The sequence below is a fragment of the Gallus gallus genome, chromosome Z (genome assembly GCF_016699485.2).
Source record: "Gallus gallus isolate bGalGal1 chromosome Z, bGalGal1.mat.broiler.GRCg7b, whole genome shotgun sequence".
Lineage (NCBI taxonomy): Eukaryota > Metazoa > Chordata > Aves > Galliformes > Phasianidae > Gallus > Gallus gallus.
Genome location: NC_052572.1, coordinates 66,651,318 through 66,676,463, shown reverse-complemented (window position 1 = coordinate 66,676,463; position 25,146 = coordinate 66,651,318). Strand labels below are relative to the sequence as shown.

General features: G+C 43.3%; 1 protein-coding gene across 9 annotated transcripts in view; it reads left to right on the top strand.

Moving 5' to 3' along the window:
* KIAA1958 (uncharacterized protein KIAA1958 homolog) overlaps positions 1-25,010 on the top strand; it is a 60,769-nt gene extending 35,759 nt beyond the window's left edge. For 8 of the 9 annotated variants that reach the window (XM_004949514.5, XM_015280695.4, XM_040655971.2 and 5 more), the window contains one exon: positions 10,974-25,010. In XM_004949514.5, the coding sequence (XP_004949571.2) occupies positions 10,974-12,019 (1,046 nt within the window). In that variant the 3' untranslated portion in view covers positions 12,020-25,010. The remainder of the gene's footprint in view (positions 1-10,973) is intronic. The other variant, XR_001464886.4, reaches the window with a different exon arrangement.
* Positions 25,011-25,146: the final 136 nt, after the last annotated feature.

The window sequence follows — 25,146 nt, the reverse complement described above, 5'->3', positions numbered from 1 at the left end:
TTATACTCTTGCTCGAATTAGTGTGTGTCATTTTTGTATGAAATCATTCAGTAGCAGGGGAACTTTTTGTTCCTATGCTGCATAGAAGAACAAATTATTTTTATGGAAATAACAATGCAATCCAGGCAGGAAAAGTTTGACATTGTAATTACAGAAGAGAACTAATAACAATATTCTGAGCAGCAAAGAGGTGTGTATGTGTGCATACGCTCTGTGTGCATGCACATGTCTAGAAATAATTCGAAAGCCTTCAATTTATTTAAACAGACTTTCTTCAAATACAGCTGCAAAATGTGACTATATGTCTCTTCAACTAAAGTCTGACAAAGTAAGTTTAAACACATATTTGGGGACAGACACAAACAAGCCATGCCAGGAGCAGCAGACTCATGATGCCTGCGTGTTCCTTATCTCTCTGTCTCTGCTCTCTGCAGAATGCCCAGCTGTTCCCACTGAGACTGCTGTGTCTCCAGGGCAGAGTGTGCCTGCTTTGGCCATCCAGGGTGAGGGAGCAGCTGCTTGGCTGCCTCTGATACCCAAGGTCTGTGGTCTTTCTCTCAGTTGTGATGCGTTCACCTCTCTGGCCTTGCTCAGCTGCTCAGTATGCTACAGGCTTGTAGGAACTTCAGGTCTTTGAACTTCCACCCCTTCCAGTTGTGACTAGCATTGTGTTTGCAGAGGTTAAAGCAAAGTTCAATTTTGTTGACTTTTGTGGAGTGTGAGGAAGAGAGGACTGTCCACACAGGAACAAGACAGCAAAGCAGGCTAAGAACTTGTCCTTAAGAATTGTTTTGCTTCAAGCGTTGCACTTAATCCTTTCTAGAGAAATGTACACAGAGCTGGTCCTTTAATTCTGCTCTCTGACCCTCTGGAGACAAATACGTGCATTAAAAATGTGTTCTGAAGCTAGTTAAGTGAGGCTGTAAATTGTGATCTCTTTGTAGCATTCATGCCCTTTGCAGCTTGCTTTTACTCTTAGTGCAGAATGTCGTGTGGGAAGGTGAAAGCGAATTGTGTGGTTGGGCAACAACACCGATCTGAATATCAGAAACAAAGCTGCAGGCTCTCGAATGCAGCAATCTCAGTGCTTAACTAAACAGAAGGTAGTGTTGGGAGAAAATGGCCTTCAGTACAGTTTTTTGGCGTGCATGTGCTGTGTTCCACACTACCAAAAGTCTGTGCTGGCTCCCTGCATATGTTCCCTTCTACACCTGCAGCAGACAGTTCAACCAGAACAGGAAAGGATACCTTTTGATTCACTACCATTGGCACTTTAATAAAATAGAGGGGGAAATGTCTGCAGTCTCTAATAAGCAGTACATCAAATAAGCACTGTCAGCTTGTGCAGAGGCTCTGCAGCGTGATTTATTACATTAATTACAGTCATGTGGGCCTCATGCTCTTAAGTCTGAAACTGCTGTCACATTCTAAACTTGATTTAAGCATACATTTTGGCCAGGACTAAAATACAGTCTATTATGATTAATGTAATAAAATATTTATTACATACTCCCTTTCTTTGTTTCACTGCTCGTTGTCCCAGTTAGCCTGCCTCATTCCAAAACCATGATATGTAGTCAGATTTCAGATGATGAGGATTCTCATCTGTTTTTCATCTCTCCCTTCACTGTTGTTCTTTTTTTTACATCTCTTTGTTCTGATTCTCCCTTCTCTCCCCTTCATCTTCATTTCCCACCCTTAACTCCCAGCTCTGCGTCTCACTGCTGTCTGGAGTGAATCAAAAGCAGCCGAACTTCATAGCCCTAGCTCTTCCCTTTGAGACCTCTTGCAGTGGTTTCTCAATTATGCTTATTGAAGTTAGATCTGAAATTCAGTGGCATTAGAACTATTGGTAGGCTGTAGCTGAGAACTTGCTAGGCCTGTGGTGAGGTAGGGTTGTATGCAAAGACCAGTCTGTAAAGGGAAACTTGTTTGTGTCCTGTTTCCCATTCTTCTTTCACCGGGCTTGCAACTGTAGAAAGGACCAAGGGTGTGAGACTGTGTTGTTGGCAGATTTGGTCCATGGGAATACATGTGCTGAGAGGAAGAGTCTTCAGCAACAGTGACTCTGCTCAGTGTAACCATGTTGTCCTTTTGGTTGCGCAAGCAGGCAGTAGCCTTAATGTTCCTTCCTCGTGCTGCTTTTCAAGTCTTAGTCAAAAGCTGTGTCCCCAAAGGTCTCTTGATATAATTACCATCTTTATGCCATTGTACAGGATCTGTAGTGAATAGAAACAACTCAACATACAGGTTGTTGTGGCACAAAATCCCACAGGCCCACATTTTCCAAACCGCCATGTAAATCAGTACCCGTGGTTTTGTAGAAGCCAGCCCACTCTTGGGCTGGTAATTAGTGTTTGCAAGATTCATGTATAGATGTAACTACAGCATTTTCTGTAGGAGCAAACCTTATGGAAAATGTGGATCTCTCTGTCTCTGTTCAAAAATGGACTTTTCAACATGAGAATTGGTGTTTTCCCCCTAACGCTTCACGGGTTTTCAAATAATAAATGTCATCCAACAAAAGAGGATCTTTTCACATCCTTTCAATTTCTTTTTTCCTCATTTTGAGTTTTTCTTCTTGTGTTTTCTTCTCATAGCATCTTTTAAGTCTAGTCATCTTACATGTATGAATGTTGTTCAGTCTTGGTCCTCTACTGCCATCTAAACAAGTAACGACTGGCTGATCTCTATGTATCTGTATAGGCACATGCTTACACACAGGGACTACAATGCAGGAAGCACTCACTGTATGCTTTGCTGAGCCAGGGATGCTTTCTGTACTACTGCCAAGCAGGCCAAGTCTACCTGGAAAATGAATGCTTCACTTCTGCAGTGCCACATCCAGCTTCCAGTTCTCTATTTAAGTTAGGCAATTGCTGACACACCCCTTTAGTTCCTTCTGCCACAGGTTGTGTAGTACATAAAATGCTTTGAAAGAGCAACCTTTGTTGCTGACAAATCCTGGGTAAGAAGGAATAATATTTTCTAGTGTTAAATGTCTAAGCTGAAGAAAACCTTTGGCAGAAAAAATGGCTCTTGACCTTAGTACTACATTGAAATCAGTAGCTGAAGGGTTCTCAGTTATGCTGTTTTGTAGAAAATTATTAGCCTCTGCAAAGGTACATACATCCAGGCTTTGATGCAGTACTCCAGATGGGGCTTGATGAGAGCAGAGCAGAGGGGGGCAGCCCCTCCTGAGCCACAGGTCCCTCAGCCTGTCCTCCACATCTGTGAAGAGTTGGATCCCTCATTCTCAGTCAAATATCCTAGGGTCCAAAGAATTTGTTCTTAAAAATCATCTGAAAAATGGAAATAAGATAATGATGAGGCAGGACGGGTGAACCTTTATCTGTTTCTGGGCTTGGTTAAAACTCAGATTTTAAATTTAGAACAGGGCAGCTAAGACTTCATTCCAGCTCTGAGCCCCAAGTACCTTTTACCCGGACATCCCCTATGTATGAAGTATGTGGTTGCTCTGCTGCTCTTGCAAAAGGTCATCTGCTTCCACTGTTCTCCTGGCTGTGCCTCAGGGTGCAGCCATATTTCCCTGCTCTAAAAATGCTGTGCAATATTTGGCAACCCTTGCGGAGCTGGACTTACTGTATTCATTCTTGCTAAATGGAGGTTGGAAAATTAAGTGGATTTGGGTAAACATGAACTAGGTAGCCTCACTGTTGGGATACAGAGGAAACACATCCCATGTTGCATTGCAGAAATCTACAGCAGTGCAAGGAGAACAGCTTCAAAAATGAAGTAGGAAACTGTACCAGCTATCAGATCAGGACGACATAAATACCATTGTAATACCACACTACATAAATACCACTGTTAGTGTTCAGCAGCTGAAGTGAGATGTGAAGTAAAAGAATAATACAACGCTTTCATTTTTCCACTAGTTTTGACAAAATCAAAGCCAAATAAGTGAAGTGAAGACCATACTGAGGACAAATAAAAAAATTTCAGGTATGGTAAATGCACTTTTAGTACATCTGTGGGCTATTTCAAGATCAGAAGACGTTACATTACAGTCAGATAGAGCGGGAGTGGCTTCGTACAAGTTGAAAGTCCCTGGAGTGCTCCTGATTTGCAGTGTTCATTAGTCATTGCCAGCATCTGCTGCATAAAAGATAGATCCTGTCAGTCATAAAAGGACACAAGTTCTTAATCTCTTGTCGTGGCTCCAGGTTTTCTGGTATCTGAGGATGATGTAGTGGTCTCATTAATATTGGTGGGAATTTTATTGTTGAGTTTGCACCTTCCATCTTTTTTGGCTGTTGCGGCAAGAAAGTAGTGAAAACTAAAAAAAAAAAAACAACAGCAGGAGTGTCTGAGTGAGCATTAACTTAGCAGAGCATTCTACATCTTGCACTAAATGTACAGATGGCTAACGTTTGTTTTTGTGACTCCTACTTTATGGATATGCTGATTTATAAATATTCTCATGCTCATTTGCTTGGGATCTGTGTTCTCTTTTCTTGTGGGGTTCTTAATTTTAGAATCATAAAATATTTCACTGACAGTTGTGCTGGAAGAGGTTAACAGAATAGAAGCATAATTTGTTTGGTCCAGAAAATGTAACATCTCTTACAAGTGGATTTCAATTAAGGAATTTTTACCTTACTAGAGATTTTATGTACTAGTGAAAGAATTTGCTGAAAAATATTAAACTGTATGGGGTTTGACTTAATGTAGTGGAAACAGGGAACTGTAATTGTTAAGCAGAATTTACTAGCAAAGTCAGATTGGTAGGGCAGAAATTCAAGAAAAAGTGCAGGAGCACTTTCTTCCTTCTGTAATCTGCAGCTAACAAGTTAATCCTTTGATCCTGCTGAGCTCAGAAGCTGTTAGATGTCAAGCCTGATGAAAGTTGCCAGGCAGTCACAGGATTTCCCCTCCTCTTCTGACTGATTCACCAAGCCTAAGCTTAAACAGGTATGATATATTATGGCACAGAAAGTGCGCTTTATTTGGTGTCAGGACTTTCTAAAAAGCGAGTTATTGTTTGATATGAAGCAATTACATTAAAACATGTATTTTTGACCTAAGCCTTTGACTACTCCATGTGTGTAGGAGCTGCCTTGGCAAATTTAGTCTGGAACTGATCCTAAAAATGCCAGAAATATCATTCTCCAAGTGCATACCTCTCCCTGTCTCTCCATCTCAGCATGATTCTGGGAGTACTCAGAGACACCTGTAATGGGGAGGCCTCCTACTTTTCAGTTCAGTTATTTATTCCTGTGATAGAATGAAAGACAGTAGGTCATTTTCTAAATTTCATTTGCGTTAGGATGGCAGATGATACATCATCACTGGCCTTGGCTTGTGCTGGCTGTTAGTAACAAGTGCACACTGTGGTAGGCCGTTTGGCCACAACGAGCAGGTGAGCTGTAGCACTGCTTGCAGTAGTACACACTTGTTGGCAAGTTCCTGAGTCTTTCCCTCTCTGTGACCTGGTGTGACTCTGTGCACAATGGGCCTGCTGCTGCCCACCACAGTAATTGACACCATTTGCCTGCCAATACACTCTTGAAACAGGGAAGAAAAGACAGGTAGGAGCAGGCTCTGGTTTATGTGAATCATTTCAGTTGGCTGATTGTAGCCTTGTACTGTGGATTAGGTACCACTCCATTTTCTTACCATACATGTACCTACTACTACCATGTAGGTACACTAGAGTAATTGCAGAGTGAGGACGGAAGCTAGCCTGCAAAGTGGCTGGGGAGAGAACGCTTAGCTCCAGAGCAGAGATATATGGCATCCTGTGTGTGCTATGCTTTTTCACTTGAATGAAAGCACTGTGGTGGAAGAGGGTCTTCCCCAGAAAGATATTTCTAGTCAGAGCACAAATCAGGCAGAGGAGATACTGGCTAGTAGTGTGATTGTCATCCAAAGGACCTTTTTTACTGGAGATCTTGTTGACATCCTTATGCAGAATTTGAGCCTATGTGCAGTAATAGCTCAGGTTTACAACTCCCACTAATGTTATAAATCCTCTCTGAATATTAACAAGAGGCAGCGTTCTGATGTGAACGACAATAGCAAGTGTTTTTCCCCCACTGTACACAATCACAGAGGAGGTTATGTTCTGGTGAGTCTGAGTTTATCTAAGTGTGCGAGCTGAAATAAAAACAACCCTGTGTTTGATAACTCAGCTGATAATGTTAAGTCTTGGCTGTACTAAGATCAGATTATGAAAGATCAGACCACAGCTGTTGTTGTGTGGGAAGGATCATCTCATGTTTGTGGGCTAGCCAGAGACACTCAGCTCCCACTGGATCATCTGTGTAATCTCTGCCAAGTCACTTTATCTCTTTGGCTACTTTTATGTTGAATGTTTTAAGTACTCAGTCGTTCTAACTCTCAGCTGGGAGGTCACCCCAATCCAACAATAAGGTGAGATTTACTGCCATTTTCTGACGTTCTGCTTTTCTTGGAAATGAAACACTGATGTGGAGTGAGATAGGAATTACAGATGTGTGGATCAGATGTCTTGTGTACTGTGCAACTGTGGGCAGGACCTCGTGAGATGCATCTCCAAGTCAACTTGTTTTGTAAGTTTCTGCTCCAGGTCTGCATAATTGGGAGCAGCACTATCGACTCCTAAAGTTGTGTTGTTACAAGGAAAAATTATTCAGTTTTGCTTGGTTTGGTAGTTTGTTGAGAACAACAATTTTTGATTCATTGGTTCTGTTTTACTAGCCAGAACAAATCGTAATGTGAGCACATACATTTTCCCTAGACCCTAACTACATGCACGTAGCTAAGAATACAAGAGTGAAAGCGTATGTGATATCTCCCCATTGTCCCATCCTCCAGCAATTTACAGCTCAAGCACCTTTCCAATTTGGAAATACTGTCTTGTGTTGAGGAGCACTTTGTAATAGTCTTCTGTACTTTTACCCAGTTTTTGAACCCACGCATGATAAAGAGTTGATGATAACATGAGCAATGGACACCTAGGAGCAAGCAGGTGTATTCTGTAGTCATCAGGTGACTAATGTAGATTTCCACCTGTGTTTTCAGTAGTTAAACATTCCCAAAAGGTTAAGCCGTGGTCAGATGAGCTTTTCATCTCTATTCTGCAGTGTGCAGCAAGGTGAGACCAAGTAAACGTTTGGGAACTGCTACACTGGAAATACTCCTATCTCAGAAAGAGAGATAGGAAAGAATCTCCAAACCCAGAGATGAGACCCTCTACCTCAACAGTTCTCCCAGTTTATGTGTTTTCAAAAATTCACTGTGATAACAGCTGAGATGCCTTTTAGTCTTGAATTCTTAATGAATGAATTGCATTACATTTAGACTTTCTTTACCAACCAGTCCATATAGATTTGTAAGGAACAAAATGACGTTACACCAACATAATCTCCCTCTCATGTGCTAGCAAGGCCACGTGGCTAGAGCAGAAACAATGCCAGATATCCATACTGTAGAGGGCATTGGTTCTCTCTCACAAAATTTCCCATAGGAAATCAGAGGTGTGTAGCGTAGAAGGGCTTATTGTTAATATTTTTAAAGAGCTGTTAGCAAACTGCACTCCGATAATATTTTTCATGGTCTTCTTGTCCAGGTTGTGTGGAAGGGATGCAAGATAGGCCTGATTTCGGGCCATAGTTTGATTAGTGTTCCAAATGGCACAGCTGTTCTGAGTTTGGCTGGGATGGAGATAACTCTCTCACAGCCGCCCATAGTGTGCTGCAGTTTGGATCTATGGCTACTACAGTGTTAATAACAGACCAGTGTTTTGGCTGTTGCTGAGCAGTACTGCACACCATTAAGGCTTTCTCTTTTTCCCACTCCATGTCCCAACCAACCAGGCTGAGTTTGGCAAGAGGCTGGGAAGGGGCTGACCCCAACTGACCAAAGCGATATTCCATGCCATACTACATCACACTTAACAATAAAGATTGGAGAGGTTTTTTTCTGTGGGAAGTAGGCGTTGCTCGGAATCTGGCTGAACATTATGAGGGGTGGTGAGTGATTTCCTTTGCATTGCATTTTGGATTGCTCCTTTTCTCTCTCCTTTACCTACTCATATTTGTCTCAGCTCTGATGTTTTCTTGTTTTTGCTCTTCTCAGCCCTGCTGAGTGTGGGGAGAGAGCAAGTGACTGTGTGGTGATTGCTGACCATGGTCAATCACCACAATAATAGAGAATGAAATAAAGAAATTAGCAAAAATCACAGTTTGGTGACAGTAAAAGGGTGTTTGGATACAATTTAAGTCTCTGTGGTCCCTGGATTGTATGATTTGGGGACAGATTGTCTTTCAGCACAATGACTTCTCCTTGGTTAAATAAGGAAGTAGGAATTTGATGACATGAAGAGTTATGCCTCCTTCCTAAGCTGTTCTAGGCTATAAACATTGTCTTAGTTAAATAAGACTCATCTAAATCATCTGCTTTTGCTGTAGATAAAAAGCATGTGCAGATCATAGCTGTGGCTCACTTGACATCTGGTAACTTTGATAATCTCAGACTCACTGAGTCTCAATGTCTTACTGCATTAGTCCCATGCTATGAGATATCTATGATATTTGAACACTCCCATAGAAAGAGAATAAATCACTACAACTCCAGGCTAGATTCCCAGTCAAAACTGACCTAGCTGTCCTGATTTGGCTGGTAGATAACCTGACCCATTTTGTTTAACATTTCCCTCCTGCCTTGATGTAACACATCAGAGCACTGCAGGAATGCAGTGTTCTAGGGGCACTGTTTTGCTCATACAACTTCAGGGGATCTTTATTGAGCAAGGCTTTTATAACTGCTAGCTGCAGATACAGCAATTTCCTTTGCAGTTTAAGGAAAGATGCCAAAACATAAATGACTGAGTGTCACTGCTGTGTTGTGACAGGGCATTCTGTAAGAAATAGTGATTGATGACATGTATAAAACCAAACCATTGTATGTGCTTTTTAATACTGCAACAGTACTTAAAATATGGGCTGTCAATCAAAGAACAGATTACTTACACAGTGCTATAATAAGTGGTGGTGGGTGCAGCGAACAAAGTATTAGGGTAAATGTTTTGTTTCTACACTTCAAACAGCATTAGCTCTTTATTTCCAGCCTGCAGCTAGCCATAGTAAAAGGATTTGAGCTATCCATTGCTTGAAGCATGAGACTTCGCTGGGGGCTGCTTGTAGCTCTTTGAGGATGACATGAAAATTAAAGCCAGTTTTTGAAATAGACTGGTTCCATTTTCTCCCTGAGCACAGTTAAAGCAAACCTTGGTGCTCTGTGGCAACATTTTACTTGGCTGCAGAAACCTCCAAAGGCCTCAGCTGCAGACCTCCAGCACTCTGTGTTTCGCCAGGGGCCTGAGGACCCCGCACAGCACGTTTCACTGGGTGCTGTGGATGCAGTGGGCACAAAGAACAAGGGTTCCAAGCCACTCTCAGTGCCTCTGCGTGGAGGTGAGGAGAGACGTGCTCTGCATGCCTGGATGCTGTTGCTTTAGATGAGTGGAAAGGGAAGCCACCCAGCTACATGTTAAGTCTGTGCACCGCAAGAAGCATCTCAGCCAGATTAGCAATGGAGATTGGGCCACCTTCCTTTTCCTGCTGTCTACCGTCTCAGCAGGCTGGCAGGACAGTGTGGGCAGGAGGAGCAGACAGCTGAGCTGAGCACTGCTGCAGAGCATGGGTGCCCATGAGCTTGGCCTGTGAATGGAGAGGTGGTGGGAATTGGGCCAGGTCCCATACGACTGTGTGGTGTGTATGTAGGCTGGGAGATAACAGGTAAATTGCCTATTGCTGTAAGTGTGGTAGAGAACATACATCAAAATATATGTGATTTTTGCAATTAGATAGATAAAGAATAACTTTCCCTTTTCCCTCTTCTTGATAACTCAGAGAAAAGGAATGTTCCGTCTACAGGTACAGAAAATAGTCAGATCATTGGAATTTTCCTTCTTTAGGAAACTGCTCATCATTTTCTAAAACCATCAAGGCTTATCTTATCCATAATGACAGTTCTGCCTATGTGCTTACAAATTGCATACTTTCCACATGCCAAGAAAACAGTCCAGAAGGTGCATGCATCGCTTCCATGTAAAAAGCTTTTCCTTTTATGCTTATGACCAGCCTGAAAATCATTTGTCATTAAGAGCCATCTTTTGAGTCACATCTGGATGCTGTGGTTTGATATGTCACCGATTGCAAGGACCTTTGAATACAGCTTTATGGAGCAGTACAAAGTTGTTTGCTGAATTTGATTTTTTTTTTCCTGCAAAATGAAAAAAAAAATGTTCACAATTGCACTTCATCTGTCAGGGTATAGCTTGATTATGTAGAGAAGCTGAATAACCGTGTTAAGTGCTGACAGTTTTGTTTGATATTTTCTAATGTAAAGCATTGCATTGGTTTTTATTCTTGTATATTTGTGAATTACACATCTCTGTGTTGTACCTGCTAACTTCTTTCTTAGGACGTGCTGCATTATTCTGTAGGGAGCATTGCTATCTATGTTTACTGGCTCCTTAGAAATGTGTCTGCTTAAAGATAATTATAATATCACAAATTTAAGGCTTTGGTTATTCTTTGTAGAAAAAAAATGTCAGAATGAGTACAGCCCCTTGTTCCGCTAATGAGTCAGTTCACAATGGGCTCGTTACTCAGATGGGGCTCAGCATGTGGTACTGGAGTCCACCAAAACGCCTTGCATCTGTTCTGGAAAGCAGATTGCCTCTAATTAAACTGCTATTGACAGATCTCTGTGCGCAAAATTGTGTCCCAGCGTCGTGAGGAGTTCACTTGGTGCCATATTCTAGGTACATCATTTGTAGAACAGAAGTTAATTTTTCAGTCTTGTGGCAAGTACGTAACAATGTTTTCAAGTGTTCTTTGTGAAATTCATTTTCATTTCTTTTTGTTCATTCTTTTAAAGGAAATTAACTTTGGGAAAAGCCTTTCACGCCAGCTCACTGCTCCTTCTGCTTTGTTTTGTCTTTTTCCTTCTCCCTCTTCCAGACCAGGATGAGAGAGCAGCAGAGCTCAGCAGGGAGCAGAACGAGAAGACCATTCGCAGCACACAGACAGCTCTCCGCAATTTCCGGGAGTTCCTCATCTCCAAGTATCCCTCTGAGACCCGAGAGATCTACGTCATCCCCTGCAAAGAGCTCGACGCCTACCTCGCTTCGTTCTTTGTGGATGCCAGGCAGAAGGATGGGTCTGAATACGAGCCAAACAGTCTGGCCAACTATCAGTGTGGGCTGGAGCGTTACCTGAAGGAGCACAGGTATGGATACAGTATTACCAGGGATAAGGAGTTCAAGAGGTCCCAAGAAGCCCTAAAACAAAAGCAGATAGAGCTGAGGTGTAAAGGTAAAGGAAACAAGCCGCACAAGTCCATGAAGCTCACCTTTGCTGACGAGCTTATCCTGCGCAAAAGAGGCTTGTTGAGCCGGTACAATCCCGAAGGGCTCTTGAACCTCGTCTGGCTAAACAACACTAAGGCATTTGGACACTGCACAGGTTTTCATGGGTCCACCCTCAAATGGGGAGACATCCGGCTGCGGGTGACAGAGACTGGGTTGGAGTACCTGGAGTGGATGGGACCGGACAATGGAGATATCAATGCCAAGAGCAAGAGAGGTGGGACAGACTCTCGGGTGTATGCCACACAGCACTCCCCACAGACCTGTCCCGTGCAAGACTACAAGGAGTACGCCCAGAGGCGGCCTCCAGCCATGCGCTATGAGGATGCACCTTTTTACCTGTCAATCAAACCCGTTGTCAACTTGGCTGCCCTTCACTGGTACAATTGCCAAGCTCTGGGGAAAAATAAGCTTGCCAAGATGGTAAAGACAATGTGTGAGAAGGGCAACATCCCTGGTAGGAAGACCAACTTCAGCGTCTACCAGAGCTGTAGCACACTGTCAGAAGCTCAGAGCAACCAGCTTGTGCTGATCTGCAATAACTTGAGCCAGCAGGCTGCCCAGTCCATGGCAAGCCATACCAATACTGGCAACTTCATAGTGTCAGCATCCTATGACTCTTCCTCTGACACAGCTTGAAGGAGGGCTATAACCTGGACAGATTTTTCTCTTCTGTTTTGTTTGAAGCGTTGAGTTTGTGCCCGATAACACACATCAACTGTGATTGTACACTACTCTCCCATAGCCCTCTCTCCAGTGTTAATTCACTTTATAAAAATATATAAATATATAATATATTTTTCTTTTTACAGATCAGTCAATAGAGATAGTTTAGTAATACTAACATAGTATTTATAGTGTTAATACAAAAATGAAAGTCACTTATGGGTTATATTATAATTACAGATTTTAAAAGGACAAAAATGGTTCTCAGGCAACACAAGATAGGCTGGAAATACCCTTTTTAACATGCACACATCAGTGACTGTAATTCCCCAGGGAGACTTACGTAGCAATTCTATTTTAAAGCATTTTTTTGACTTCTTATTATAACATGGCCTCCTAGAGTGGAGGAGGCAAACCTACCACTGGCTGCTGCTTCTTACCTGCTGGCTTGATCTTGATCAGAAATACAAGGAGATAAGAGGTACATCAATGTAAGTCTGTGAAACCGTTTACAAGAAATTTTCTGTGTTCTTTTGTTTTGGTTTGGTTCTTGGTTTTTGGTTTTTTCTTTGGTTTTTTTTTTTTTTTTTTTTTTTGTTGCCTGTTTTTGTTTGTTTGTTTCCTGAGGCTTATTTATGCCAGATGGAAAAAAAATCCCAAAGTCAGCAAGAGGCTGACTTCTTTAACTTTTGTTTTTGTTGATTTTCTGTGATCAGAATGTCACTGGCATTTAGACTGAAAAGTATTGTTTTCAACAGTAAGCAAAGGTTTGTTGGTAAAAACAGCCGTATACATAATTTTAACTGTTTAAGCACTTGTCATTAGTGTTTTGTCACTGTGTATACTTAATGTAAAATCTACTGACTTTGATCCACTCTTTCCGTATTCTTGGGGATGTAGGTGTGCAGAAAAATCCATTATCGTATTCCAAACCATCCAGATAAAATGCATCAAATCTGTCCTAAGCCATTATTTGAAATCCACAAAAAAAAAAAAAAAAAAAAAAAAAAAAAAAACATAGGGAGCATAAGGATAGTTTGATATTTTCTACAGAAGATTAAAAAGATGAGTAGTTTTAAGCACTAGAAAAAAAATCAAAATCACCTGCATGTAATCTGTTTTCATTGCAGACAATGGAACTTATGCGTGTGATTCTTAGGGCAGAATTTGGTCCTTTAAAGCCTTGAAATAATGAATGCTATTGTTCCAAGATTTGACTTTACAGCATAATTATTCTATAAGTACGGGAAAACACTAACAAATTAAGTGTGTCAATGAACCACTACAATTCTTGACTTTTAAAATGATGTATGGTACCTCTCTAGTAATTCAGCTTAGTTTATTCAGTGTTACAGATGGAACTGTTCCACTAGCATACTGCAGGGACTTGGTAAGTCTATAGACAAGCCCCCTGACATGGTATGGTGTCCTCCAGAGTCCATGAAGGACTCATCCTCAGCTCACGTCCCATCAAACTGTTAGTGAAGACTTTTTGTCTATGTGTTTCTTTAAACTTCTTTGCTTTTATTTCTTTACATTCCTTCCTTTCTTTTATGTTGCTTAAATCTGCAACTGTGCAGTAACTTCAGTCATCACTAATTAAAAGAAAAAAAAGTGAAACAAAAGTAACAGAAAGAGATAAATGTATCCCTCCTGGTGCCATTTAAAACTTGTTTTCGATGTTGCTGGAATGATATGTGTATTCCTGTGTATGAGGGAGGTGGCAGAATGCCACCTGTGTCTCCCTTAATCCTCAAGGTCTGTTTTGGACAGGGGCTGGTTAGCAGATATCCCATAGAAGGTTTGGGAGCACAGATTTCCTCTCTAATAAACATCTGTCCTCCCAGGAAGCTTTGTGCAGGTGACACAGCCTGATTGATCGCTCTGTGCTCTGTGCAGCAGAGCTGGTATAAAGCCTTGGTGCTGTGTGTGCTGGCTGCCCCAGGGTCTGACATCTGCAACCCCTGAGATGGCTGTCTCTTGGGGCTGCAAGGTAGGCACTGGTGTGACAGACGCTCAAATTGCAAAGCTGTGCTTTTGTGGCTTGATTCTGAGGCTTGAGACAAAGTGTTGGCACTTCTGAAATAACTGCAGGCCCCTGTGACTGCTTTGTTGTGGCAACTCTGGTGAAGATGACAGAGAGGGAAACACAGACGTCTGCTGCTTTGCTTCCAGATGAGGCCAGACAGTTGATTGCTGTGAGCACAGCCTTGTCCTTTCATGGCAATGCCTTACATGTGATACAAGTGAAAATAATTCTGCGAGGCTGATGTTGCTCTCTGTAGGATTTCATTGCTGTTTGCTGCTGAGTACTCAAGGCACTGGTCTCTGTATGCAGTGAGTGCTGGGGTGTCATGCTAGAGAGCTCATTCGTGATGTTCTGTAGAGCTCCACAAGTGAGCTGTTAGAAAGTTTTGCTCTCAATTTCCCCCTGTGCTCACCTCTTAACTGTTGCAGGACCTGAGCCATGTTCCCTTCCTCTGCCACAGCACAAAGCCAGGTACCTGCTGGCCTTTGGGGAGCAGCACATTTCAGCATCTCTCCTCCTCTACACACTCATCCCTCTTTGCTGGTAAGACTTGCCTTGAAGTTGTACAGAAAAGTAACTGCTCCGTGGTGTGGCTGTCTGCTGTCTCTTCTCAGACTCCACAAAACATGAAACCAAACAATCAAATTTTTCTGTTATGATCACACCTAGGGCTTGGTTGTAATAAACAGTTTCTCTGGTTAGGGCTTGTTGCTTCACAGTGGGCAGTTTTGTGTGGACTAATAACTGTGGTAATCCCACACATTTTCTTGTCTTTGAGAAGGCAGATCACTGGCTGCAGATGTGCAGAGCTGCATGTGGTCTGTAATGTTCTGATTCACATCTACACTGCAGTTCAGCCCCAGCACAGATCTTGACCTTGACTCCAACTCCACATACTGTCCACATACAGAGTTGCTTTCTTCAGTTTTAGGATGGCTCGTGCCTTGCTGTGCTGAGGCAGTGTCTCTGATAATGTTGCATGTCAGCAGCTTTTGCATGTCTGGTTAGGCGGTAAGGTGCGGATTATGTGTTCTCATTGCAGGAGCCTCAGCATTACAGGGCTGTGTTTTCTCTGCTTTGTGGCGTCTGCAGTAACCCCAGCCCCCAGTGATGCTGATGGCAGATTGCCTGACAAATTCTGATTGGGCATCCCCAAATAGACTATAACTTGTAGAAGCAGTTAAGCACATATGGCCAAAATATGATAGCGAAGTAGTATCATACTCCAAAAATAGGTATGTTATCTTTGAATGGCATTTAGCACCACATATTACCCAGTCTTCACTTGTGGACAGTTGCGAGGAATTGAATGATGACAGCATAATTAATTACGATCTGTATTAAGCCCTTGGGAGTGTCATTAACCCACTGGGAGGGAGAATCATAGAATCATAGAATCGCTAAGGTTGGAAAAGACCCACAGGATCACCCAGTCCAACCATTCGCCCATCACCAGTGTTTCTCGCTAAACCATGTCCCTCAACACAACATCCAAACGCTCTGTGAACACCACCAGGCTCGGTGACTCCACCACCTCTCCGGGAAGACTTCTGATTTAAAACACTATCATAGTTTTGTCTCTGCTTGGCAGGAGTGTAGTGTCCCAGCAGCTGTGCTGCTACTGACAGATGACAACCCATTTGCTTGCTGTTGTCTTCCAGTGCTTTGAGAGTATCAGAACCTGCTCACCAGTAAGTCTCATGCTTACCATCATGGTGTGGATGTGCCCCAGTAAAAAGCCATAGGGGGATAGTCAGGGGGCAGTGCTGCACTCTTACGATCATACAATCATAGAATAACTTGGGTTGGAAGAAGCCTTAAAGATAATCTAGTCCAGTGCTCTTCCTGTGAGCAGGATTGCTGACAACTAGATCAGGCTGCCCCAGTTCCCAGCTAACACAGGCCAACCACAGCTTCTCTGGGCAACTGTGCCAGGGCCTCACCACCTTTTGAGTAAAGAATTTCCTCCTAATATCTGATCTGCAAGCCTTCATCTCTCCCTAAGGCCTGGTGTGTCCTAATGTAACTCTTGATACCCACTACTTACCATGAAATCAAGAGGCCAGCTCTCAGAACATCATTCGGCTCCTATACAGCATAGCCCACGAAGTTGTGGCTGGGTGGGTCACTTGCAGAGATACCCTGCAGGAAGATGACAGTGCTTCTTTCTCCTCTCTCTTTCCTTTCCTATTTTCCCAGCTTTCAGCTTTCTCTGATCTGGTGTTGTCAATGAGGTGCAACTAGCCCAGCAGAAAACATAGCACAAAGGGGGAAATCAAGATAGTTCTCTCCCAGATTACTGACTTGATTCTGCTCAAAAATTGATGTGCAGCTCCAGTGGGAGAGGCAAAGGAGGATGTTCCCTGTCTAAAGACTGCAGTTACTGCAGCTTTGGAAACCCATCACAGGGATAATGCAGTGGGAGCACCTTCTGTGTAGTTTGCGTCTGTGTTGGTTGCCTTCCAAACCATTACTTGTGCATGTATTTGTGACGCTGTGGGCTTGCACAAGGTGCTTCTATGCACAACAGTAGCTGAAGCTGAAATTCTCAATATCTGGGTTTTGCAAACTGCCTGTTTAATTTTCAAATGCAAATTTATGCAACAGAATGTGTTTTTAAGTACAGGAGAATGAAATAATGTTCTGAACTACCTTGTAGACTAATTTATGGAGCATATCTAAAACAACAGCACATACCTTATTCATTTACACAGTGCAATAATTCTATGATAGCATCCATGCCATTGGAATATAGGGCAATCTAACAATGGAAGTAGTGTCCCTGATGCACATTCTCCTTTGTGAAGAATATCAGTGCTTTCAAGCTATCTTGTATTTTTATTTTTAGAAGCTGCTCATTGCTAGTATTCAGTCTACAGTGTAGTTGTTCTCCTATTTCTCTTAGAAAGGAGTGTAGAAAATGAGATTTGAGCAGCAAGTTATTTTGCTGCTTGCCCCTTCCTTGCCTGTTTGTAACTGTCTTCCACCACAGGTTGTGCAAGTGATGTGTGATGTGAAGACATGGATCAGGGAGAATAGGTGTTGTGTCATGGCAAAGCCTGGGCTGCCCCAGTCCTCAGAGCTGCCTTAAGGGAACTGAGGTTCTGTATACTCTACATTTCTTCCTTACCCAGCTCATATTTACCCTTTTTTGTCTCCCTGCCTGAGGACATCCCGTAAGTGCACTGACTGACATTGACTGACATGGTGTGTGGGCTGGTTATTCCTCCCGACCATCAGCTGCAAGTGACTATGGTTGACCAACTGGTCTTCCTCATCTCCAGCATCCCTCTCACCATCTCTCCGTCCCTCTAACATTCTTCTCTCCTGGTGTTTGTGACATAGGGGAAGGGGACTGCTCTGTGGAGGGCAGCCCAGAGTTCCCTCCCTCCTATCAAGTGACCTTGTGCTTTGGGGATAATGTGCTCAGGGCAGGCTGCCTCGCTCTGAGTGCATGTGGTCTGTGGAATACACCAGCACTCAGAAGCTCACATCTCTTGTCTCCCAACACTCTGCCTTTCCCTTCTTCTCTGCTTTTTGTGGGAGTGCTTTCAAATCATAAAAGGAGAATGGAACTCAGTGATGTGTCGAGGGCCCAGTCTTGTGCCTGTGCACTGGCCTTCCGCTGTTGTCTTTAAACTGAGTAGAGATGACTGATCCTCCTCCATACACACATCCTGGACTGACGCCAGAGTGGAAACCAGTTTGTCTTAGGCAGTGTAGGCAATAGGAAAGCAGGACCTCCTTGATGCCCTAAGGCCATTTGAATGTATGGGAAGGAGGAATGCTGACGGGACGCAGAGCTGAGGTTTGATTTGCCTGAAATGAGCCAATATATGCTAGGTTAGCGGGGATTCAGCTGTGTACTACTAAGTGTGGCTGACAGTGGATCTGTGCTTTTTAACGAGGGTTCTTTGTTAAACATAAGCGTTAACAAGATGGTTGTCTTGCCTAATGTGACTTGCTGTCCTTGTTCTTAAAAAGGGGATGTATTTTCTTTTATTTCTGTGCTTTCATGTAAGTGCTGAATCTGCATGCTCTGCAGAGGAAGAGTGTGAAGAGAAGGCAGTCCAGCATAAAGCATGGCTATCTTCCTAGCAGGAGAACTGGGACTGCACTTTCTGGGGATGGCCCCCATGCACTGAGCCTGCTTTGTAGCCAGGAGCGCTGGCACATCATCTGATATCTCCCACATGTCTGATGGCCCTGAGCAGGGTGAGCGTGGGTGTCACAGCACCTCTCCGAAAAATCAGAGTCCTGGGCCAGCCAGGTAAGGCCACTGTGCTTCTGCAAGCTGAGCAGGGGAAGGCCACAAGCACAGTTCGGTGATGGTGCTGTCCCTGTGTACATGATGGACATATGCAACTGGCACACAGGGCTGTGATGTACTTCTGCATAGGTTTTGGAAAGCTGAGGACCAGCAGGGATGTGGAGGCTGGTTCTCCCTGATACTCTACTGCATAACGTTAGCTGGCAATGGAGCGATCCTTTAGAGGAAGACAGGTTTCTCAGAGCCCCAACAAGCAGTGCGGCTGCATGGCTGCCAGCTCCACCAGTGAAACCGGGTGCTAGTTCCATCCTGCCTCTGGGGCTCTGCTGAGGTTGTCCGCCAGCACATCGACTCTTCTGAATCCAGCGGAGCGGCACTGACTGCAGCACAGCGTGGGAAAGCCTCACAGCTTGGCGATGTCTGTGAGCTTGCTGAAGAGTCTGACAACGGCCATTCACTGGAATATATTCAAAGCAATGGGGATGTCTAAAGCTTTAACTCCTAATCCGATGGGGAAAAAATCGGTTTGGCACAAAATTTACTTGTTACGTGAACTGGTGGGTTTTAACAGTCTCTAGAGTCTACGTCTCAAGTCAGGAATTTATTTCCTCTGTTTTCTCACTGAATTGTTTAATGTTGGTTGGTAATACGGACAAAATTTGTTGTTTTTTTTTTAATACAAATGCCATTAAATGAGCTGTCTGTGCATTGGAAATGGACCTGCTGTTTCCAGGGGATTAAGACATTTCTACCTTCTCTTTTATTCTGGTGCTCAGCATTCATTACATAGCAGTCACTGGTCTCTGAAAACAATTCAGATTTTTATTTGATCTGTTGTAGTTAATAGAAGATTTATTCACAGTGTTTGGGATTTTGTATGGTAGATGCTAACTTTGATGCTAACTTCCATGCTGCCTGGGGATTCCCAACCTTTGGGATTTTTGGCTGGCGCTGTTTTGTACAGTCTGTAAGCATCATGCAAATAGCCAAACTACCAAGCAAGGGGAAAAAAATCAAGGAAATATAAACTGTTCTTTACAAGTACTGTATTATTCTTACACTAGAAAAAATAAACTCTTAACATAAATTTTACTGACACTGTCTTCACCATTTCAGCTGTTCTTTTTGTGAACAGAGAAGACTCTGCGGTGTTCCTCATGCCTAGAATTTGATCTGCTCTGTGAAGGCTTGTGATCCTGCTGAGATTGTCTTCTGCATCATTATAGCATGTTCTCAACTGGCCTAAATCACATGTAGCCTTAAGTAGCACCAGGTCTGCTCCATATTGCTCCTGCCAGGATTCCTCCTTCCCTTCTACTGTGTTGCGGGATGTGAAAGGCAGAGCAGAAATACCCGCAGCACTCAAGACTTACACAGGCTGGCATGGGGAGAAGTGAGAAGTGGATGGCAGTGCCACAAGCCCAAGTGCTGCTGGTGGGCAGAGCTTGGTGCTGGCCCTGCAGAGCTCAGTGAGGAGTGCTCCTCTGGGCCTCATGTTTCTACCCACCTTGTTGTCACAGATGGGTCTGGGTCTGAAACGTGCAGCAGAGGACGTCACCCAGCCACTGCTTCATTGTCAGGGCTCGTCTGTGCCTGCATGACCCACATACCTCTGGGTCATCTCGAGACCTATCAGGCAGATCGAGTTATTCAAGACATAAAGAAATGGCAAAATAGCAGAGTGTAGTGAAGGTAAATGGAAAGGCAGTGGAAAAGCCTGGCAAACGCAGTAGAAGTTTTTGTGCTTTTTTTTTCTAAAGAAGGCAAGCGTAATCCTCATCTTTAAGCCATCCTTTAATATCCTACTTCGTTTTACACTGGAATTAGAAAATCTTTTCCATTTGTTTTAATTATCTGCTGACTTTAATTCTGCCTTTGAAAAACGTTTTTGCTATGACAACCCCAGCTATCGTGGTGAGTAGCGTTAGGGAAAAACAGCTGAAGTAAAGCTTTTATCTTTCCCCGCATGCAGCGTTTAATCTTTCTAATCTTTTAATGTGAATGTGTTTTCTCCCATCCTGAAAATTGACAAGATTAGGACTCTCTCTCACAAAATAGCAGTTCAAAAGCACGTTTTGCTTAAACATAGCTAGCGCAGTACATAATCAACTAGCAAAGTGTGAGAATTCCTGCAAGTGACCAATTGATTCTCAGAGTTGAACCTGTGTCTAAGGCTAACTTCCACATGCCGACTTTTCTAGCTCTGCCTAAACTCAACTTTTTTAAGAACAGTTTTTAAAAAATGTAGATTTTAATTCCTTTGTTTTATATAAAAAGGCTGTTAAAAGATCCACTGTTTTGCCAAACAATTATATTTCTATGCATTGTGTCATTCGGTGGTGTTGCTGTTGAGATTTTGCATGTTTTCTGGACGTTCTGACATCCGTACATTTATGTGCTACTTGTAGAAATGCTAACCATTGCTGCTGTGATCACCACCGCTGAAAAACTGAGAGCTGTACTAAGAAGCTGTGCCAGTCAGCAGGTATTTCTGTGTGTGTCACAGTAAATCTCTGCGTTAGGATGTTGTTTCCTGTGTTAAGCCAGTGCTCAGTGCCTTCTGGAGGAGGAACCAACATGTTGCAGTAGGCTGGAGGTGCTGAACGTCTCGTGTCTTCTTTGGAACAGCTGATCACTTATCAGCTTGATGCTTTAAAAAAAAAGTATTAAAAAGCCACTTGAATTCTCCATCTTCCTTTGAGGCTTCTTCTCATCAATTCTAATTTGGAATAAAAAAAATAAAGATGCCCAACCAACGGCCTTGATGAAGCTAAAGGCTCCTGCAGCCATCTGCCAGCTGTGAATGTGGGGGGCAAGGGGAGATGTGCAGCACCCAAACGTTCCTGTGTGTAGCAGATCCGGCGATCAGCCAAGCCTGTGAGAGCTGTTGTGGAGCTCGCTAAAAAATGCCTGCTAATGAAAACAATCCTCTAATTACTGTAAGAAACTGCCAGCTCTCCTAGCAGCTGTGAGCCTGCTCCTGTAAACAAGTGTCAGCCTGGTCAAGTGGCGGATTCCAGTCCCTTTCCCACCTCTGTTGGAGCCACACTTTGCTGCCAAATGAGCCTTGGATGAAATTCAAGCCCAAGATTTTTGGCCTCATTCTTTCCAATTGCTTTCATGGCAGACGGGCTCTGTTTATCAAAATTCTGACACTGCATTTTCAGCTCCTTCTCCACCTTCCCCTTAGAATCTGGCAGTATAGCAGATACGCGCATACACAGAATAAATTCTGACTTCACTGAGGTTTTGACAGGCTGAAATCATACCATATTGTATTTGTACAACAGAAACAAGCTGTGGGGAAAGGCGTGATCTGTCACAGATCCCTGCCGCCAGGCACGGTCAGCTGCACCTGGTATGCTCTGGAAGTACTGTCATGTGGAAGCAATGAAAGGCTGTAGCCATCAGTTCTGCATCTCTGCTGACAGGTCAAAGCCTTCTAAATATCTTGAAAAGTTTTTCAAATCAGAATACCAAGTCTCCAGAAAAACAAAAACAAAAACAACAACTGTGTGACTGGGACATTAACAGTGAATTGAATTCATCCTTACTGCTCTGACGCCATCTCTGCACCTCTGTGCAAGGCAGTTTATAGCCCTTGGTGCGCAAAATGCTTCCCCCAGAATAGAGTTTATGTGACAATTTTTATAGTTGCCGTTCCTTTTTGTTACACCTGGTACATTTACAAAAAGCAGTATTGCAAGGTGCAGCCTGGACCACCCTGAAAGTCTGTCCATGTAGTAGTCCTCTCCCACAAACTGATGGATTCAAGGTGCAGCCTCGCCCCAAATACTGTGTGCGTTTCTGGGCTCTACGATAAACAAGTGATATTTATGGTCCGTGAAACAGCCCAGAGGACAGCAAAAAAGCTGGTAGAAGGTCTGGAAGGCACATCCTGTGAGGAGAGCTAGACAGACCGGAGTTGTCCTGTCTGGAGGAGGCAGAGAAGTTCTCACTGCTCTGCAGCACTCTGAGGGGACGCAGAGGGACATGCTGGGCTCTGCTCCCCGGTGGGACAGAACACAAAGGAATGGCACACAGCTGCACCTGGGCAGGATGAGACAAGGCACTGGGAAGCATCTTTTTACCGTGAGGGTAGTCAAACACTGGAATAGGCTTCCTAGAGGTGACTGATGCCCCACAGCTGTCAGTGGCCAAGGGGAATTTGGGCAATGCTCTCAGTAACGTGCTTTAACTGTTCATTAGCAATTGAACTTGATGTCGAGTGAAGGTCTCTTCCCACTGAGTCGTTCTAAACATTCCTAGAACATTTCTGAAGATCTCAACCGTCCAACAGTGATAAGGATGCTTGAGGTCTTTTGCAGTACCTCGGATCCCATCTCCTGGATGGAATAAGGCCCTCCTCAGAAACAAAGGGCCTTTATTGCTCTAAAATCCAATGGCTTCTTCACAGAATCCTATGCAACCTAACCATACTACCCTAACTCTAACAACCCTCCTCCAAATCATCTTCAGGTGCTTTCTGCCAGCTGAGACCAGCTGCAATGAGCTTCTCTGTTGCTTTTGGTCTCTAGCGGCCATGTACACGTGAACACTTCTCCACCAGTGCAGTGAGGAGTTTCTGCTCCACAGAACTCCTGCCTGCATGGCCCTAATATTAGGTATGCAAGCCAGTGGCAGAGAGTCTTATTCCTTGCCTTTCTTCTCTTTATAGCTAAGTCTTAGTCTTCCAGTCCAACCAATTGCAGAAACTGACTTACCAATTGCAACCTACTACAGGGAACCTGCTTTGGAGTGGAGGATCTCCAGAAGTCCCTTCCAACCCCTGTAATCCTGTGATTCTGCGATTCTGTAATTGGTAATTGGCCATCATAGCTCCTTACCACACACTGACCCAATCTGCCAAAAGGTGTGTCAGGTTCCTGGAGAACTGCAGTTGTATATTCCCATCTTCAGTTTGGCTGCAGATACGTCCACACTGCCTTCAGCTTAGATTTGAATCAGAAAAGCAACCAGTGCCATTTATTTAGCTCACTGCATGCTGGAAATCCAGTTGTTGATCTACAGATGCAGACGTGGCGTTGGGTTTTAGCCTGCTGCCTGCGGTGTGTCAGCAGTTTTCCTGGCATTTGCTCATTTTTCACCACAGCTCGCTGGTTTCAAAAAGCAAATGGGCTGATGTTAATGCTGTAGTGGATTAGATGCCACCGCCCCATCAGTGCGATGCCTTCTGTGTACATGTTGTCCGTCATAAGCTCTTGTAATTGCATTTTGTCCTAAGTGCACTGTGGTGCAGGAAAAGCTTTTTGCTTTTTATTATTACTGTCAAATAATAAAATAAAACCCTGCTGCATTTCTGTCTGTGCTGCTGAAAGGAGACAAGAGAGAATTTATCCATCCAAACCACACTGGAATTTGGGGACTAACTTAGGTTTCTTTGGAGCCCTTTGCAAGCCCCAGTTGTAATCCACTATATTAGGCAGAGATGTTAACATGAGGAGTGATACATTTCTAACACTAAAAATGCAGTTTTTCTGTGGGACCTTCTCATACTGACCTCTTGCCTCTGCATTTGGGAATTTATATATATATCTGTTTGTTAGGGGAAAGGAAGATATGAATACATTTTAATGCATTAGGCTTTGCAAATCCAGAATATCTGAGAGAGAGAGAGGGGAGGCTTACTGGATTTTTTTTCTGAAGACATCAGAAAAAATTGTCAACCCCAGTCCTCGTTCAGAGCTACCTGTTCAACTTCAAACCCAACTCATTCTGGATCTGAAAAAAAAAAAACATGAAGGCCTGGAAAAAAAAAAAAAAAAAGAAAAAGTCCTCACTGGTGTAAATGAGGAAAGATTCCACAGCCTTCTTCAGCCCCAGGCCCCCCAGCTGGGTTCCCAGGTCTGCCAACCCTTTCACTTGATGGCTGGGTAGGTTTTAACTCACGTGGATGCCATGTTGCTCTTTCTGCAGCAGATTTCTAAGAAGCAAGCTTCAGATTGCTTAGGATGCTTGAGAACAATATCATCATCAGTGTCATGACACTTTTGTGCCAGCTGTACTTTCTTCCCCCGCTGCAAAATGCTCCAATCCTCCTTACTGGGGGTGGAGTAAAGAGATGCTTTACTGCCGTCTGTTGCACCACACTTCAGCCAGATGGCTTCCCTAAAAAAATGCTCCTGATAGTCGTGACTGACTATAAAAGTTTATTAAAGAAGACAGTAAAATCAAGAGGTTTTTTTTTTTTGCTTGTTTTTTTGCTTGTTTTTTAATGGTCTGGATTTCATCCCTTGCTCACTTATCCAATAATTGGGCTTTTCTGAAGCGTGAGTTCACTCGTGTGTTAATTGGAGTATTCACTTTCACCAATCTGCAAATTCCAGAGACACTCTGATCTTTATCAGGCTTCAGCTCTGTTTTTATCCCCCTGTGATAATCTTTAACATGTCTGGTTCTGCTGCCTTAGAGATTGATTTCACCGCCCGTACGACGTTTGCTACTGTTGTAGTGTGACTTTTTATTTCTGTTTTTTTAATATTTGCATTGGTACAGCCTTAAACTTACAGAATTAAAAATCATTTCAGAGATAATCGAGATAGTCATTGATGTCTGTGATAAGTGCATGCTTTATTCACAGTATTTTGTCTGTAATTAGGTGTAGCGGCCGATTCTCATATATTTAATAAACTGTCTTCTGCAAAGTTGACTGCGTTGTTTAATCAAATGAAAACAACTTACTTGGAATTCTGAGGTACACTCGTGTGGAAAGCCTCACAGCCGTCTCATAGTTTTCAAGTATCAGCATAGTGGGAAGTTCCTGTGGACCTGTGAAGCATT